The sequence below is a fragment of the Macaca mulatta genome, chromosome 1 (assembly GCF_049350105.2).
Source record: "Macaca mulatta isolate MMU2019108-1 chromosome 1, T2T-MMU8v2.0, whole genome shotgun sequence".
In the NCBI taxonomy this organism is placed as follows: domain Eukaryota; kingdom Metazoa; phylum Chordata; class Mammalia; order Primates; family Cercopithecidae; genus Macaca; species Macaca mulatta.
Window position 1 is genome coordinate 24,942,926 of NC_133406.1, and position 19,543 is coordinate 24,962,468.

The following is a 19,543-nucleotide window of genomic DNA, read 5'->3' on the forward strand; positions in this document are numbered from 1 at the left end:
AATTGTAGTGTCTGTATGCCTGGAATAGTAGTTTGGGATTGGAACACTAGAGACCTTGAGTGTTAGGCTATGGAGCTTAAATTAATGCAAGAGATATTTGGCAATTATTTTTTTTTTAACCAGGTAATATCATAACAAAGCTTTTAAGAAAATTTTGACTTCTCTAATTCAGAAAAGACTTGAGCACATTGGGAGAACACTGAATTAGGAATTTTTATCAGCTCTGCCCCTGATTGGGCAAATCACATGATTTCTTTAAGCTGAAGGTCCTTCATCTGTGAAACACCTGCCTTTCCTACTGTGAGGTCCAAATTAGATAGCGTGAAGTGTGGAGAAAGGTTAAATTCCTGCTAATACATATGGTTGTACTGGTATTTTGTTAATTTCATTCACAATTAATAGATCTTAAAAATGAAAAACTATAGATATTCAAGGATAACTTATTCTGAGTTAATATGAATAAGTTTAGTAGGTGTATGTTCATTAGAACTTCTATCTATAGAATCTGTTTGTTGAAAGTGGCCCAATATGGATGGTTGTATGTGTCCCAGCTTCATTTTCTAACCTGTCCCTCCTCATTTTTTATTTATATACTGATGTGATTATGCCAGTAGTTCAAAAAGTTATTCCAAAGGATAGTTATTCCAAAGGATTTTTTCACCCTGCAGAATCAAAAGCCTACCTCGGAAGAGATCACTATGATTGCTGATCAGCTCAATATGGAAAAAGAGGTGATTCGTGTTTGGTTCTGTAACCGCCGCCAGAAAGAAAAAAGAATAAACCCACCAAGCAGTGGTGGGACCAGCAGCTCACCTATCAAAGCAATTTTCCCCAGCCCAACTTCACTGGTAAGAATGAAAAAATGCAAGCTCAAGGGCTAATTTTCACAATTTCACAAATGACCTGTTAAATCAGTTTATTTCATAATAGTAATTTAATGAATAAATACATCAAGTAAATGCATATAAATGTATATTTTAGACATTATCAAGGTAATGAAATTCTCATGCTTGCATGCACGCTCTCTCTCTCTCTGCTGAGGTCACTGGTCTTGAGGTGCCCCTGCATGGAGGGTGAAATCTCATGTTGTTATTAACCCAAGAACTTCTTGGTCTATCTTATTTTTTATTTATTTTTCTATTTATTTTATTGTATTGTATTGTATTGAGACAGAGTCTCACTCCATCACCCAGGCTGGAGTACAATGGTACGATCTCGGCTCACTGCCACCTCCGCCTCCTGGGTTCAAGTGATTCTTGTACCTCAGCCTCCCGAGTAACTGGGATTACAGATGTACCCCACAGATGTACCACCATTCCCGGCTAATTTTTTGTACTTTTGATAGAAGCAGGGTTTCACCATGTTGGCCAGGCTGGTCTTGTACTCCAGACCTCAAGTGATCCACCGCCTCGGCCTCGGCCTCGGCCTCCCAAAGTGCTGGGATTACAGGTGTGAGCTACCGTTCCCAGTCTTTTTTTTTTTTTTTTTTTTTTGAGACAGAGTTTCACTCTTGTTGTCCAGGCTGGAGTGCAATGGTACGATCTCAATTCACTGCAACCTCTGCCTCCTGAGTTCAAAAGATTCTCCTGCCTCAGCCTCCCAAAGTAGCTGGGATTACAGGCACCCGCCACAAGGCCCAGCTAATTTTTTTGTATTTTTAGTTGAGACCGGGGTTTCACCATGTTCTCCAGGCTGGTCTTAAACTCCTGACCTCAGATGATCCACCTGCCTCAGCCTCCCAAAGTGCTGGGATTACAGGTGTGAACCACCGCGCCCAGCCCACCTATCTTATTTTTTAAAGTATACAATTCTAATTCTTTCATTGCATTTCCATCATACTCTTCTCAGGTATAGTTCATTAGATTACTGTGTAACCATGGGAGTAAATTTGCTACTGATTCCAGCTATCTCAGAAAATCTTTACTTTTTATTCGTGTTGAGTCCTAAAGCCCAATTTATTAAACTTACACTCACATGATTAAGTGACGGCAAATTACCAGATAACTTTCAGCTCTGAACTTGTATTAAGACAATCATCTCAGATCTTTTACTTTCAAACAACATATGATCCTTTTCTATGAAGCCTCATTGAGTAACTTCTGCTGTTTGCATTACTCCTAGACTGAAGAGACATACAGTGGTCGTGTGACTCCCTTGATTTTTAAGATGATTATAAATTTGACTTCTACATTGTCAGGATTCAAAAGATGGGAATATTGTTAAGTTTGCATTTCTGTTCTTTTTAAATTTGGTTTTATTTTATTTGAATGTCATTCCATACTGGCAGGCTTTTTAAACTAAAGTCAGCATTAAAAGCACATGTTAGTTTATTGAAGGTTGTAGTTGTTAAATGGTGGGTCTGTAGTCATAAAGTTATGAGATAGTTATGAAAAAGATAATTATTAAACAATTTTGTTTTGTAAAGGTGATGTTTATGTTGATTTGTGCTAGAAGAAAGACAGTATCTCTTGCAAAACTAGAATTTTTTGTTATTTCTAAACGAATCAGTTTTTTAAAAAGTTTGCTTCACATTATTTTCATAATTTTATTTTATTAAAACCAAACATAAGGCAATACTGCCCCCCCACAGGGTCAAAAGTAAAAATAACACGTACCCCAGATTCCCTGATCCTGTCAAATAGTTTTCTTATTTAAGTAAAGTTGATAATTAGTATAATGTTTCTTACCGACTTAGAGTATATCTGTCTCAACACTATTGAAATTTAGGAACTTTTTATTATTTATTTTTAAAACCCGGGCAGAGCTATTTGTGGTATCAGTGAACAACTATCTTCCAATAGCAGTTTTCCAACATAGGATGTTAAGTGTCTCAATTCCAAGATCAAAGAGTGACTATAAAATCATTTCCTCTTTAAGTTTTGATTTTAAGTGCTTTGTCCATGTTTTCATTTCTGACCTCAAGGTGGCGACCACACCAAGCCTTGTGACTAGCAGTGCAGCAACTACCCTCACAGTCAGCCCTGTCCTCCCCCTGACCAGTGCTGCTGTGACAAATCTTTCAGTTACAGGTAAGCAGCTGCCACGCAACGCACCTGCTGAGCACATTGGAGGCCCATGATGGGTTATTATAAGAATCTGCCATTAAATTGTGAATTAAGGCTCTAACTAAAGATAGGTGTTGCTCATAAACATCAATTTTCTTTAATTCCTTTCCTTAAAAACCTTCAATAGCTGTGCCTTTTTGCATTCAGAAAAACATGCAAGTTTGTCAATTCAGGAAGGTTATTTCCGGTCTGAACCTGATCTCCCACTCGTCTTTTGCCTCCCCTACCCTCAACACACAGGAGGGCTCCATCCATACCTTTGTAAACATCCCTACACTGGAAATGTCCATCTTAGCCTGCAGTTCTTGATCTGTTATTGATAAAACTATACCAGCTTGTATGTCAGTTTTTCTTGGAAATATTCTTTAGCTTATCCAGGAAATTATTCATTTCCACGTATCTGTATTATAAATAATTTTATTTTCACACACCTGTCTTTCCCAATAGACTGCACTTCTCAAAAGATTTGAGTGTTCTTTTTGAACTCTTGATGCCTAGCTCAGTGTGTGACATACTCTGTAAAATGAATGGGTTTTTTTTTTCCCTTTGGCCTCCTTTCAGTAGCAAATTTTCCAGATAAATTTAAAATCACTTAGCACTGTCATCAGATGTTTTTTTAGTGATACATAGTGCATAACATGCTATAATTATTCACCAGGTTGGTTATTTGCTAGTAAATCATTGGGTAGATTAATGATATTTCTTATTGAAGCTTAATTTAACCTAGAGGTGGGAATTTTTATTTTTCTCACTTATGTTTTAAATTTATAATGCCTCCTTGGCTCTGTGACCTACCCATGATGTAAAAATTGAATAAATGGCTTTATATTATATTAAATTTCTACATTATTAGAACATTTTTATTTTTTTCTGCATCCAGTCATCCATTAATTTTTGCTTATGTTAAACAGTGTTTCTTGACCTCTTCTGGATGTTGGACCTTTTTAAGAATTTGAAAGCTACAGACTTTTCCTCACACAAAATAGACATATACACAATTTTTAGTAAAATTTAAAGTTTATAAATGACAACTCCCATCAACCTCCGATCCCAAGGCTATTTGTGGATACCTACAGGTTCCAGTTTTAAGAACCTTGGTTCAAGAATATATTTAAGAACCCTGGTTAAAAATATATAAAATATGGAGCACTTTTACTTAATAAGCAAACTGTTAGTGATTGATTGGCATTGTGGCAGGCACCAAGAACATGAAGTCCCATCTCTGAGGACCTTGTTGTCCAAATTGACTGCCAGTCACCCGGTAAATTATGAACTGAATCTTACCTTCCCAACAAGTTATGTTGCTTTAGGTCTAAAAACACCTGTCTTTTACAGAAAATTTTTTTAATAGTTTACACATTAAGAACAAATAGCTTTGCAGTTTTCTTAAAATATGGGGAAAATCAAAGTAATTTTAGAGAGATTTTAATACTCAAAACTAGCTAAAAATTTGCATCAGTTTTTGATACTTCTTACCGGCCACATTTTCGTGAACTCACTCACTCAGCCTATTTATGTGGATCTAATTGTGATTTTTTTTCTGACATGTTGATAATTTTTCCTGGAATGAATTTTTTTTTTATTATTAAGAAACAACATTACTAGGAAATTGAAACAGGAAAAACAATCACAAGTACTATGTTTATTTTCTCTTTAAATCTTTTTTATATGTACATGTATGTACAGTTTCAGTAGTATTTGTACAGTATAGTATTTGATTGCAGCCTTATGAAACTCTAAGCAGAGGACTCAGGCTCTGCCTGCACACCTGACCCACAAAACCTATGAGATGATAAATTGTGTTGATGTAAGCTGCTGAATTTGTGTCATTGCTCCTTGAAAGAGAAGAAGAGTCAGTGTCAAGTGAATTTTCTTTTCTTACTCTTTTATCAGCCATTGCTCAAAACCATGCCCCCTTTTAATTTCTTTTTCCTCTTTGGACTATAACTTTCTTGTACAGCCTCTTTTCCTCTGATATTTTTATACTGCCTTCTTTTCTCTGTTGAGAAAAGTAGCATGTGTCTTTATCATGTTCTTTATTAAAGATAGCCAGTGTCTTAATCATACAACTTATCTAATGCAGTCTGCTTTCTTCCTGAAGACTTTCTTCTTGGGATTTCTATGATTGCTTATTTTAAATTGTTTTCCTGAGTTAAATCCAATGTTTCTCAGATCCCCTGTCTTCCTCTTTGATTCCTTTTTGTCTGGAGCACGTTCTCAAGTAATTTTATGTAGAAAGGTTACATGGGAGGTAAAATTTCAAAATACAGGTATAACTGAGAAGTATTTATTTTGCCTTCACAGTTTTTTTTTTTTTTTTTTGGAGTTTGTCCAGTTACAAAAGTATTTTTCCTTTGAATTTTGTTGTGTTTTAGCATCTAGTGTTGCTAATGAAAAGTCTGATTTCAATCTCTTTTTCCTTGTTTTTTCTCTCTATAAACCTTAAGGATTTTTTTTTTTTTTAATCTTATACTGTTCTAAAATTTCACTACAAGATTTCAAAGAAGGGACCTTTTAAAACTTGCCCTCATTGGCCTTCAGCAAGCATTTTCAATGTGAACTAATGTCTTTCTTGAACTCTGGTAATTTATCTTTTTTTGTAAGTTAGAGTTTTTTGGCATTCACTCTGTTTATTCATTTTGTGCCATTTGTAATGTGCTGTTGGCTTTTTTCATTGTCTGGTGATTTTTGGTTATTTATTCATAGTGATGAATGCAAGATTACATTACTTAATATCAGTAGCTTGCAAGGGTGTTTCCTGACATTGTGTAGCTTCTGTTACTCAAGAGTCCCCTGCCCTGAATGGAAGGGTTTGCAGTGAGCTGTGAATGTGGATAAAAAACTGCCAGACTTTATTTCAGCATATAAACAGGAAGCACGCAGGCAAGCGAGGCTTTCTCTCATACTTTTCCAAAATGAGGGGTATCTTTACTCATGCGTGCAAGTGCCTACACTAGAATCCTTAGCGTTCCATAGTCAGATTTTATTTTCTTTGAAGAGTAGGTGACATTGGTTCTGTTCATCTGAGAGGTCTGGTAGAAGGAGGGAAAGACCCACTGTGAGAGCTATCATGTGAATAGTCCTTGAATCACCCTGTTCTCTGACCCTGTTTCCATCTACCTCAGAATCTGACAAATAACTCTGAGCTGGGACTCTCTGTAAGGCTCCATCAGAGTGAATAATTTTCTCCTCTATCATAGTCTTCTCCTTTGCCCTTCTGGACTATGGTTGATTTCTCCACCATCCAGCTTCATCCTTTTTCTCATTTCTGCAAATCTGTCTGAATCTCAAAACCTCTGATATCTGTCACCAGAGCTCTTTTTCCCTTTTGTATCTCTTTATTATTATTTGGAATAGGATTTTAGAAATGAAAGGAAAAACCATATCCTCAGTACTATCTTCTAAGAAAAATCATGTTTGATTGATGTGGTCGTCTTATTTTCCCATAGGTACCTTTGACACATAATAGGTCCTTGGTAAACATTCTAAAATAGACGCAAGAGTGATCATTGCCATACTCCTCCAGAAAGACAAGTGTTCCATTGTGTCTCAAAAACTTGTAAAAATTCCACAGCCCTTAATAATCTCAACCAAACATGCCCTGCCCCCAATTCATTTTCCAAAACATTTTTCATAATGACAAAATTGTTCATTCCTCAGGAAGATATAGCAACTATAATTATATAGCCACCTAACAACAAAGGCCCAAGATACAGTAAACAAAAAGGAATAAAATTCAAAGAAGAAACAGACAATTCAACAATAATAGTTTCAGACATATTATTTATTTGAGCCATGTTTAAAAAAAAAAAATTTCAGGCCATGTGCAGTGGCTTATGCTTATAAAACCCAGCACTTTGGTAGGCCAGGGTGGAAGGATCGCTTGAGTCCAGGAGTTCAAAACCTGCCTGGGCAACATAGTAAGACCTTGTCTCTACAAAAAAAAAAAAAAAAAAAAAAAAAAAAAGAACAAAATTAGGCAGGTGTGGTGGCACATGCCTGTAGTCCTAGCTACTCGGGAGGCTGAGGCGGGACGGTCACTTGAGTCTGGGAAGTTGAGGCTGCAATAAGCTGAAATTGTACCACTGCACTCCAGCCTGAGAACAGAGCAAGACCCTGTTTGTTTAAAAAAAAAAAAAAAAAAAAAAAGTCGTGAAGGATATACAAGATTTGAGCACTATCAACCAACTTGTTCTAACTGCCATCTGCAGGACACTTGGTCCAGCAACAGCAGAAAACACATCCTTTTCATGTACACATGGAACATCCATCTCCCAGGATACTTTTAGCCATAAAACAAGTTTCAGTAAATTAAAAAGGATTAAAATCATACAAAGTGTGTTGTCTGATGACAACTGAGATAAACTAGAAATTAACAATAGAAATAAATTTGGGAAGTCCCCATGTATTTGGAAATTAAAACATGGATCAAAGAAATAACATTCCTCCTGTATTTTCCTATCAGGCCAGCATTACCCAGATACCCAAGCTTAGATAAATATCACAAGAAAAAAAATTACAAACTCATATTCCTCGGGAAAATATAAACCAAAACTCTCAAAAGAATCTTAGCAAGTCAAATCCAGCAACATACTGAAAAAAATCAAACAATTATATACATCATGGCCAAGGAGGTTTTATCTCCCAGGAATGTATGGTTAGTCCAATAACTGAACATCAATTAATGTAACACATAATAGTAGAAGAAAGAATAGAAACCACATAATCATCTCAGTGGGTACAGAAAATATATTTGTAAAAATCCAAACCCCATTCATGATAAAAACTGAAATACAAAGGAACTGCCTCACCTGATAAAGAGCACTTACTAATACTCTCCAGCAAAGAGAATACTTAATGGCAAAAGACTGAATACTTTCCCCACTAAGACTGGGAGTTAGGTAAGAGTGTTTGCTTTTGTGGACTTCTGATTAACATTGTCCTGGAGAGTATAGCCTCCAGTAAAGGACAGCAAAAAAAATGAAAGACAGTTTGTAAAGGAAGAAGTTAAACTGCTTCTATTTGCATTATTCTATATGCATAAAAGTACCAAGGAATTCACCAAAAAAGAAAGATATCTAGGACTAGTCAGTAAATTCAGTATTGTTGCAGAATACAAGATTGATATATAAAAATCAATTACATTTGTATATACTATCAATGGACAGTTCAAAAATGAAATTTAGGAAATAACTTGTATGTAACAGTATCAAAAGAATAAAATACTTAGGAATAAACTTAAGAAGTGTAAGACTTGAACAATGAAAACTACAATTTGCTGAAAGAAGTTAAAAGAAGTCTAAATAAAGAGACATTTCATATTCCACATTCATGTTTTGGAAAACGAGGCATTCTTAATTTGACAGTTTTTCTCCAGCTTGAGGTATGTGTGCATATCTCTCTCTCTCTGATTTCAGGGTTTATCCACATTATAACACAAATATATATTTTTTATTTTATTTATTTTATATATATATATAATTTGTTATATATATATATATATATATATATATATATATATATATATATATATATAAAATTTGTTTTCTGTTTTCTAGACAGGGTATTGCCCTATCACAGTGGCACAATCACAGTTCACTGCAACCTCAACTTCCCAAGCTTAAGCGATCCTCCCATTTCAGCCTCCCCAGTAGCTGGGACTATAGCCACATGCCACCTGCCCAGCTCATTTTTGTATTTTTTGCAGAGATGGGGTTTTGCCGTATTGCCCAGGCTGGTCTCGAACTCCTGGGCTCAAGCAATTCACCCACCTTGGCCTCCCAAAGTGCTAGGATTACAGGCATGAGCCACCATGCTCAGTCTTCCAGCTTGATTTATAGATTCAACAAAATCATAGTAAAAATTCCAACAGGTTTTTTTTGTTTTGTTTTAAAGAAATCAATAAACTCTTTCGAAAATATACATGGAAGGGACCCAGAATAGCCAAAACAATTTTGAAAAAGAATGAAATTAGAGGATTTTCATATCCTGATTTCAAGGTTTACTGTAAAGCAACAATAAAGCAGTATATTACTGGCGTACATATAGATATATACATTAAATGGAACTAAATTAAGAGTCCAGAAGCAAAACTTTGAATTTATGCTTTATTGATATTTGACAGAGGTGCCAAGGCAATTCAATAGGGAAAGGATAGTCTTCAACAAATGGTTCTAGGACAACTGGATATCCGTACGCAGAAAGAGGAATTTAGATACTTACCTTACACCGTGCATAAAAATTAACTGAAATGGATCAAAGGCCTAAATATAAGAGCTGAAACTATAAAGCTTCTAGTAAATTAGGTGGGACAAAATCTTTGTGACCTTGGGTTAAGCAAAGAGTTCATAGACACAGCACCAAGAGAATAATCCATAAAAGAAAAAATATATTAGTAAATTCAACTTCATCAAAGTAAAATCTTTTGTGCTTTTTGAAGCACAAAAGCCACAGACTGAGAGAAAACATTTGCAGATCACATATCCAATAAAGAAATTGTGTCTAGAATGTATAAACAACTCTTACAACTCAATAGTAAGAATATAAACAACTCAGATTTTTAAATGGACAAATGTAAGTATACATTTTACCAAGGAAGATATAGGAGTGACTAGTAAGCACATGGAGAGATGTGTAACGTTAGCATTACTTATTAGGGAAATGCAGATTAAAACCATAATGAGATACTACTTTGTACTCACCAGAATGGCTATAATCAAAAAGACCCAAGATGATGAACGTTGGGAAGGATGTGGAGAAACTGGAACTTTGATGCATTGCTTGTAGGAGTGTAGAATGATACAACTTCAGAAAACACCTTGGCAGTTCTTTTAAACATAAATTTAGCATCCTACCCAGCAATTTCCCCAAGAGAAATGAAGACATTTCCACACAAAAACTTTAATGTGAGTGTTCATATAGCAGTCTTATTTATAATATCCCAAAACTGGAAACAAACCAGTGCTCATCAACTGGTGAATGAATAAACAAAATGTGTCGTATCTACATAGTGGAATATTATTCAGCCATAAAAATTAATGAGGTATTGATTTGTGCTACAATGTGGATGAACCTTGAACACAGAATACTAAGTAAAAGAAGCCAGATGCAAGAGACTACATATTGTATGATTCCATTTGTGTGGACATTTGTGTGAAATGTCCACAAAAATCTATTATAGAGACAAAAAGCAGATAACTAGGTAGGAGTGTGACATGATTACAAACAGGCACAAGGGATCTTTTTTGGGAGTGGAAATGTCATAATCTGGGTTGGGATGATGGTTGTATAACTCTGTAAGTTGATTAAAAGTAATCAAATTTTAAAACTGGATGAATTTTCATGTGCTTACTAGTCACTCCTATATCTTCCTTGGTAAAATGTATACTAACATTTGTCCATTTAAAAATCTGAGTTGTCTATATTCTTACTATTGAGTTGTAAGAGTTGTTTATACATTCTAGACACAATTTCTTTATTGGATATGTGATCTGCAAATGTTTTCTCTCAGTCTGTGGCTTTTGAAGCACAAAAGATTTTACTTTTGATGAAGTTGAATTTACTGATTTATTTTTTTCTTCTATGGATCGTTCTCTTGGTGCTGTGTCTATGAACTCTTTGCTTAACCCAGGGTCACAAAGATTTTGTCCTACTTTATTTACTAGAAGCTTTATAGTTTCAGTTCTTATATTTAGGCCTTTGATCCATTTTAGTTAATTTTTATGCATGGTATAAGGTAAGGATTGAAATTCCTCTTTCTGCATATGGATATCCAATTTATAAATTGTACCTCAATAAAAGCTGTTTGAGAAAAGACAAGACAGGATGGGAAGCACAGGGAAGTACTAGGTACTATATACACACCTTGGCTATAGCTTCCTACTGCCCCTGTGAGGTGGGTGGTGGCATCTTATTTTGCCGTTGAGGACATTGAGGCTCAGCAACACTAAGTTCACCAGTGAAAGTTACCCAAGTAATTAAATTGCCAAGTTGCCAAGAATTTACAGTCAGTAAATACATACATTGATTAAAACGACTTACTGGCTGGGATAATTAATTTAAAGATAATTTTAAGTTGTTATACCATAATGCTTATATGACTTTTATATTGGAGACACCTAGAACAATTTTGAATGGTTCTGGAGTCATCATCTCCTGGCCTAGATTAAATTCACTGATAAAATTTGACTGGAATTTTCTTTGTAAACTTAAGGGATTTAAGAAAACAGTTGGTGAATGATTTGAAGGTGGCCAGAGAGTAAAAAAATAACTATTTTAAGCCTTTTGAGCTCAAGATATTAGGACTTATAAAAATAGGCAATTTCAATTTCAGAACTTTGAAAGGCAAGTAGTACCCATAGGTAAAATCAGGTTAGATAAGGTGATAAATTGGTCAGAAAAAGATTGAAAGTACATTGAAATTGCTTAGCGTGGAAGAGAAATAAGAAAAGATGTTCACCTTACTATACAACAGGGGGCATGTCTTAAGAGAAGATTAAAGTGAAAAAGGGTATATGAATCTGCCTAACACAGGACCCTACACAGCATCCAATGTTCAGTGGTAGATTGTTCTGAGAGATTTAGAACCAAAGAAGTAATGAACGAAAATAGAATTCATAGTATCTACAAAGGTGTAATGATACTTAGGGGCAGTGGCAATAAAAATAAATCATTTATATTTTTCAGAAAGGTAGACAGAGGAAGAAAACCTTCCTTTTTATTTACCAATAAGAACATTATGTCCTCATTCATTTGGCAACCGTTTTTGCACAGCTTTATAGGAGGTGGAGAAAGTAGTCAGTGCTGAAATAGATGATGTCTGAGTCTCTCCCAACCCTGTGACATGTGATAAAAACTGAAGAGTGGAAATGAGAAGAGAGTTCAATTCTCGGTGTTCTTAGTACAGACCAGAGGAAGGTTTTAAAACAGATTTGGGAAGGACAAAATTGCCTGAATTTGTAACAAGGTTGTTATGAAAGAAGAGCATGTTCTGAAGCTTGGTAAAAGATTTCATCACCAAAAAATGTTGTTATTTTTTATATATATATATATATTTTTTAATGGAGTCTTGCTTCGTCACCCAGGCTGGAATGCAACGGCGTGATCTCAGCTCAATGCTACCTCCACCTCCTGGGTTCAAGCAGTTCTCCTGCCTCAGCCTCCCAAGTAGCTGAAATTATAGGCTCCCACCACCATGCCTGGCTAATTTTTGTATTTTTTTTTTTTTTTTTTTTTTTTTTTTGAGACGGAGTCTCGCTTTGTCGCCCAGGCTGGAGTGCAGTGGCCGGATCTCAGCTCACTGCAAGCTCCGCCTCCCGGGTTTACGCCATTCTCCTGCCTCAGCCTCCCGAGTAGCTGGGACTACAGGCGCCCACCACCTCGCCCGGCTAGTTTTTTGTATTTTTTTAGTAGAGACGGGGTTTCACCATATTAGCCAGGATGGTCTCGATCTCCTGACCTCGTGATCCGCCCGTCTCGGCCTCCCAAAGTGCTGGGATTACAGGCTTGAGCCACCGCGCCCGGCCAATTTTTGTATTTTTAATAGAGACAGTGTTTCACCACATTCGCCAGGCTGGTTTCAAACTCCTGACCTCAAATGATCCACTCACCTCGGCCTCCCAAAGTGGTGGGATCACAGGTGTGAGCCACCACACCCGGCCTTGTCTTACCATTTTCAGTGGGGCTACTAGAAATGTTTAAATTACATATGTCTTGTATTTCTGTTAGACAACGCTGATCTCAGACATTAAATAATCCTAGCGAATGTGTTTTAGTGTTTAGTAATGATGTATTTAATGTCAGTTAGTCATTTATATCCAAATGTTCATTCTCCTTAAACCAAGAGCATAGGCACTTTTTTCTAAAAAGTACCTAACAAATAATTTCTTCCTTGAGACAGAGTCTTGCTCTGTCACCAGGCTGGAGTGCAGTGACGTGATCTCAGCTCACTGCAACCTCTGCCTCCCAGGTTCAAGCAATTCTCCTGCCTCAGCCTCCTGAGTAGCTGGGACTACAGGCGCCCGCCACCACACCCAGCTAATTTTTGTATTTTTAGTAGAGATGGGGTTTCACCATGTTGGCCAGGATGGTCTCGATCTCTTGACCTCGTGATCCGCCCACCTAAGCCTCCTAAAGTGCTGGGATTACAGGTGTGAGCCACCATGCCCGGCCTACAAATAATAATTTCTTAGATCTTAATTTTTATGCTAGCTTTTATGAGATTCATAGTATCATTGTGTGTTGTTGTTGTTGTTTTTTACCACAGTGGACTTTTTGAGAGCTAATTTTTATTACAGAATAGTTGTTTGAATGTAGAGAAGGCATGTAGTCATTTTTATACTATGTTGTTGTTGATACTGAATTCTTAGAAAAGTATATAACGTTCTGTTTTTCTTCTCCTTGTTTTGATTTTTCTGAGGAGACCACTAAGGAGATTTCTGAATGAAAAGAGCTTTACAGAAGTTTTTCTTCTTTTGCTTTCTTTTTCTTCCCCAGAGCAGTTGTATTCCATAATTAGAGCTTGTATGATTCTTTTGTTTCTTGAATAGGAAATAGGCAATGGAAAACTTCTCTGTTTCTTCCATTGCTCATATCTCTTAAAGTAGGGTTCCTAGCTGTGATTCTAAAATGTTTGGTTTTGTAGTTAATTTCCATAGAAGCACTAAACTAGGTCATTAAAGAACAAATTTACAAGGTGGTAGGTTAATTATTCCATTGATTATAGAGTTTAGCTGAGTAAAGCCACCATTCTTCCAAAACCATTTACAAAAGGTCATCTTCTAATCTGTTTCTCTTTTCAGGCACTTCAGACACCACCTCCAACAACACAGCAACCGTGATTTCCACAGCACCTCCAGCTTCCTCAGCAGTCACGTCCCCCTCTCTGAGTCCCTCCCCTTCTGCCTCAGCCTCCACCTCCGAGGCATCCAGTGCCAGTGAGACCAGCACAACACAGACCACCTCCACTCCTTTGTCCTCCCCTCTTGGGACCAGCCAGGTGATGGTGACAGCGTCAGGTTTGCAAACAGCAGCAGCTGCTGCCCTTCAAGGAGCTGCACAGTTGCCAGCAAATGCCAGTCTTGCTGCCATGGCAGCTGCTGCAGGACTAAACCCAAGCCTGATGGCACCCTCACAGTTTGCGGCTGGGTAAGGCGCTTTCTCATCTCATTGACATCTGAGGTGGAGGTCATCCCTGGAATTACTCATAGGGTAGACTTTGCATCACTGACTTAAATGGGGAAAAAAATGTCTTTAAAGCAGTACTCTCTTTGAAGTGGGCTGTTTTGTGATCATACAAGGACCTTGATTATGGTTTAAGTTTCTTAACACCCTGGGAAGGGCAGTAGTCATACCTTTGTTTACAGATGAAGACCCAAAATATCAGGTCACTAATTACCTTAGTGACAGGGCCAAGAAGAAAGCCCAGAATTCTTAACTCTTATTTTCCCCATTAAACTCTCTCAACTGCCTACTTCCTAATTCTCAAGCATAGATGAGAGATGTAATGGGAGTCTCAATTTTATACTGTTATTGTCACACATAAGAATTATCTTGTAAATATATCTTTTTCTCTAGAATGTTTCTTTCATTTTGGAAAAAAAGAGAAATAAGTCATTCAAAGAAGGGTCAAAATGACTGTAAAAGTTTTACATTTTGTGCTGATCATAACCTCGTTTGTACAAGTAAGCCTCCAGGAAAGCAGTAACTGAGAAACACAAACCATAGAAGAGTAAAGAAAAGTAAATATTTCCACCTGTTTCCCCAGCTGGATTTTCCTTTTGTAAGTTCCTTTTGGTGTGTTGTCAAAATGAGACCTGCATCTCCATGGTAATAAAGTGACTCCTCTTTTGGACTTGCAGAGGTGCCTTACTCAGTCTGAATCCAGGGACCCTGAGCGGTGCTCTCAGCCCAGCTCTAATGAGCAACAGTACACTGGCAACTATTCAAGGTCAGTAGAAGCCTTTTTCTTTCTTTGGTGGCATGCACACATGTACACGTGTGTGTGTGTGTGTGCGCGCTTGAGAGAGACACACACAGAGAGATGGAGGAAGTCTGCTTTGCTAGAGGTAAAAGTGATGGGAAAGATAGTCAAATGCTGACTAACGTGTTGTTGAGAACTAAGAAAATGTCCTCATTAAAAAGCTTTGTAAGAAAAGTACAGGTGTTAGTATGTGAGTAAAAGCAGGAAATATACTTAGTTTGGTATATGGTAAGAAACCAGAACTTTTATGCCAATATTGATCTTATGTGAATAGACTTGAAGCCAGATTTTTTTTCCCCTGATAAGTTTATCCGAAGTATTAATCCAAAACCCATCTCAAGGCAAACTTGACCAAGTAAGACTCTCCGGTCCCCATCCCCACTCCTGAGAAAGCTGTGCATGGGAAAGTCCTATGATGAATGAACATTGGAACACATCAGGTGGACCTCAGGAGTGCTTTTCATTCTCATTAGGTTCTGCTCTTTTTATATCACCATTAGTGTAGAACATATATTCTCTTGGATTATAATGTCTCTTTTCCAAGTTCAGCTGGGTTCCTTTTACCTTTTAGCATGTTACCCAGGGCAATATTCATTCCATATAGTGAAGGGTTCCACTTGTTTAGTACCTAAGCTTTCTGTCTAAAAATGTTTACTGTTATGTGATGCAGGGAGACAATCTGAGAGACATCACTAATGAATTATAATTTTTTTTCTTAAAATAGTTTTGATGAGAGGCTGAGGCAGGGGGTCACTTGAGGCCATGAGTTCAAGACTGCAGTGTGCCATGATCATGCCTGTGAATAACCATTGCACCCCAGCTTGGGCAACACAGTGAGACCCTGTTTCTTAAAAAAAAAAACAAAAAACAAAAAAAAAAAAAACGTGGTTTGTGCGTAAATGAGAGTTCTCAGGGCCAAAAATAGCTATTAGCCAACCTAAATTAAGATGAAGATTTCACAGGTGATGTCTCTGACAGTGTACTAGACAATGTGAATTACAGACAAAACCACACCATGGCCTAGATTACCTTACATTATATTGACTTTCTGATTGACTAAATCATACCTGAATTGGTTAGCTCTAAAGCTTTGGTTATATAGTAATATATATATATATTTTTTTTGCAGTAGAATTTGTGATAAATCACTTTTTCCTCTGCTTTATTGAATGTTTCTGTGCTGTGGGGATCCTACAAAGGCAAAATGTCTTCCCCAGGGCATGATTGACACTCTGAAAAGATCTGGAACTAGTCTATGACCCTAAGTTTGGAATCTCAGAAAAACTTCCAGCTGCACTAATTCTCACTGTTTTGTACTATTTGTATGAACAAGGCCAAAGTCAGAGGCATTCCCTTCAGCTATATTTTATGTAAGAAATCAACCAAATGTGTAATGCCGTTAGAAAATCCCTCAAATCTACATGTAGGAGTGAGGTTATATGGGTAGGGAGATTTAGGAATGTTGCCAGACAACAGGTTGAGATATTAAATTAGAGTCTCAATTATTTTAAATAAAATGTTGATGATGTCTTCTTTGGGGGAGGCAACAGCATCATAGAAAATTTCTCACCCATTAAAGCACATCCTAGCCTTAGATCACCCACATGTGGCCACCTACATCATTATGTCTGATTTCCTGCTATAATAGATTCATCATTCTCCTTTGCACAAGTCATAGAAATCAAATGTTTAGCCTCAGGAAGTGAGAAATTAATTATACCTTTTCCTTTATTTGGTGATACATAATTTATTTTAGAACTAAAGCCTTTTTGCAAGATGGTTTTCATCTTGTGTATCGTAATATAAAGCAGTGGTCCCCAACCGTTTTGGCACCAGGGACGGGTTTTGTGGAAGACAATTTTTCCACAGCCACAGTGCGGTGGGGTGGTTTCTGGATGGCACCGTTTCCACTTCCAATTTTGCTCTGTGAGAATCTAATGCCGCCACTGATCTAACAGGAGGCAGGCCCACCACTCACCTCCTATTGTTAATGTTTTAATCACTTTAGCTAGTTTGTCTTTTGAACAGAGGTAGTTTAAAATCAGCAGTCTTCATTAAAGACAAAATTATTGGATTTATCAAATATGTCTAGGTAAATGAAATAAACTGGTGATTTCAACACAGAAACGTGACTAATTCATTAGACAGTTATTAACTGTCTTCTGCCCCTGCTCGTGCCCATTAAATTAGACATTTCAGTCTTTCAGGCTCTTCAAAATTATAAATAAACTACAGTTGGTATCAGTGTAGCACTGCGTTTGAGGAAAAAGGGCTACACTTTTTCCTAGTGAGTTGTAGGAAAATGATAGACTTTTGGTGTGTTATTTGGCTTCTCCAGGATGATGTTAATGTTCTCATTCCTGCCTGTTTTGGGGGGGGGTTTTGTCTGTAGCTCTTGCTTCTGGTGGCTCTCTTCCAATAACATCACTTGATGCAACTGGGAACCTGGTATTTGCCAATGCGGGAGGAGCCCCCAACATCGTGACTGCCCCTCTGTTCCTGAACCCTCAGAACCTCTCTCTGCTCACCAGCAACCCTGTTAGCTTGGTCTCTGCCGCCGCAGCCTCTGCAGGGAACTCTGCACCTGTAGCCAGCCTTCATGCCACCTCCACCTCCGCTGAATCCATCCAGAACTCTCTCTTCACAGTGGCCTCTGCCAGCGGGGCTGCATCCACCACCACCACCGCCTCCAAGGCACAGTGAGCTGGGCGGAGCTGGGCTGCCAGAAGCCTTTTTCACTCTGCAGTGTGATTGGACTGCCAGCCAGGTTAATAAACTGAAAAATGTGATTGGCTTCCTCTCGCCGTGTTGTGAGGGCAAAGGAGAGAAGGGAGAAAAAAAAAACCACACACACACACACACACACACACACATCAGAAAAAGAAAGAAAGGTTGGAGACGGGACATTTGCCTAATTTTGTAATAAAACACTGTCTTTTCAGGATTGCTTCATGGATTGGAGAACTTTCTAACCAAAAATTTAAAAAAAAAAAGAAACAAAAAATCAAAAACAAACAAAAATAAGTGAAAGGACTACTTATCATTTCCAGCAGTCATGATGACAAGTTAAGGTGGGTTACCAATTCCAATATAGGAAGGGGATTTCTTGTTTGTCTAAATTTCTTTTTTTCTTAAAAAAATCATTTTTATGGGTCTGTTGTACAGGCCATTAAGTCATAACAAGGTGTTTATAATCGTATCAATTGTGTTGGGGGTTCCTTTCTTAACTGGTACAATTTAGGCAGGCCTGTATTACTGTATCTCTATTATTATTGTTGTTGTTATTGTTTTATATATATATACATATATATATATATATATATATATAGTTTGGACATGTTTATTATCTCTTGCTCCTGGATCCTATTTCAGTGAGCTCCCACACTGTGGGGAGGGAGGGTTTTGGGGTAAGGGGAGACTTCTGTTCTTAACTGCGGGGAATGTTCTTGCTGGTTTCCTTATCCTTGATGACTCTTACAGAGGTGCTAGAAAATTATTTTCTTTTGCCACTTATGCAAGAGGCTTGGTGCAGAAGCTGAAGGCAGTGTGTGCAAACACTCCCATTCCACACACGCCCCTTCCCCTCCCCACATCAGGTGGTGCCTTTGGAGCACTTTTGTGTAGGAAGGAATTCCTGCTGAACTGTAGCTCTCACTCACCCCCAAATCATTGAATGACCCTGAGGCCCAGATCCTGTGGTGCAACAGTGCTGCTTTCTGCTACTTTCAATGGGAACAGCTGTACATGTTGCAGGGCAGGATTTGGTTCCGAAGAGCAAAGACTACTGCAGACACCTGACTTGGTGGTTCTCCTGATTTCTTATCTCCTGAAAAATGCTCCTACTGTTGGTGTGTTTGTTTGTTTGTTCATTTTGTGGAAGTTTTTCATCCAAACTTTAACTTGGCAAAGAAAAAAAACTGACTTATTGAAATTGGGAAACTTTTCCCGTCTTTTATTTTCTAAAGGAATTCTACTAGACTATTTTCCATTGATAATATATACAAAAGAGGTGTGATGAGAAGAGTGTAAGGTTACCACCTTTTCCTCTAGAGAGCCACAGACTTCCTTTCCACTGGATGGCTTATAAATTCCTCTAACCCTGAGATTCTTCTTGGTTCTCTGACTAAAGGAGGCACTTATTAGCCAGGCTGGGATCTGTAGAACCTTTGAAGAAGGACTTTGAGCAGGAACTTTGCACACACCTTAAGTGTCTCCTTGGTTTGTTCGTGATGCTCCTGCTAGGTAGGTCTAAATGGCAATACACATCTCTTTATTCAATGTAGAAAGTAATTAGCTCCTGTAATTATTTTCAGGGTGTTTCTAGACTATATAAATGAGCCCATTGAAAAGGAAGAGCTTGTGAAAGTGGATGAAGAGGAATAAGGATAACTTGGAGATTAAATTCCCCTTTTTGTCAATGTACTGTTATTATGCCATCTTTACCAAAAAATTTTCCAAAAGACTGGATCACTGCAGTGCAGCTCATCTAAGTTCCCCT

At 37.5% G+C, this 19,543-nt stretch overlaps 1 protein-coding gene across 3 annotated transcripts in view; it reads left to right on the forward strand.

Annotated features, from left to right (window-relative positions):
- The window catches only part of POU2F1 (POU class 2 homeobox 1), a 185,023-nt gene extending 167,088 nt beyond the window's left edge, over positions 1-17,935 (forward strand). For all 3 annotated transcript variants that reach the window (XM_001088884.5, XM_028850084.2, XM_002802053.4), the window contains 5 exons: positions 669-848; positions 2,924-3,029; positions 13,865-14,210; positions 14,924-15,012; positions 17,438-17,935. In XM_001088884.5, the coding sequence (XP_001088884.2) occupies positions 669-848; positions 2,924-3,029; positions 13,865-14,210; positions 14,924-15,012; positions 17,438-17,748 (1,032 nt within the window). In that variant the 3' untranslated portion in view covers positions 17,749-17,935. The remainder of the gene's footprint in view (positions 1-668; positions 849-2,923; positions 3,030-13,864; positions 14,211-14,923; positions 15,013-17,437) is intronic.
- Positions 17,936-19,543: the final 1,608 nt, after the last annotated feature.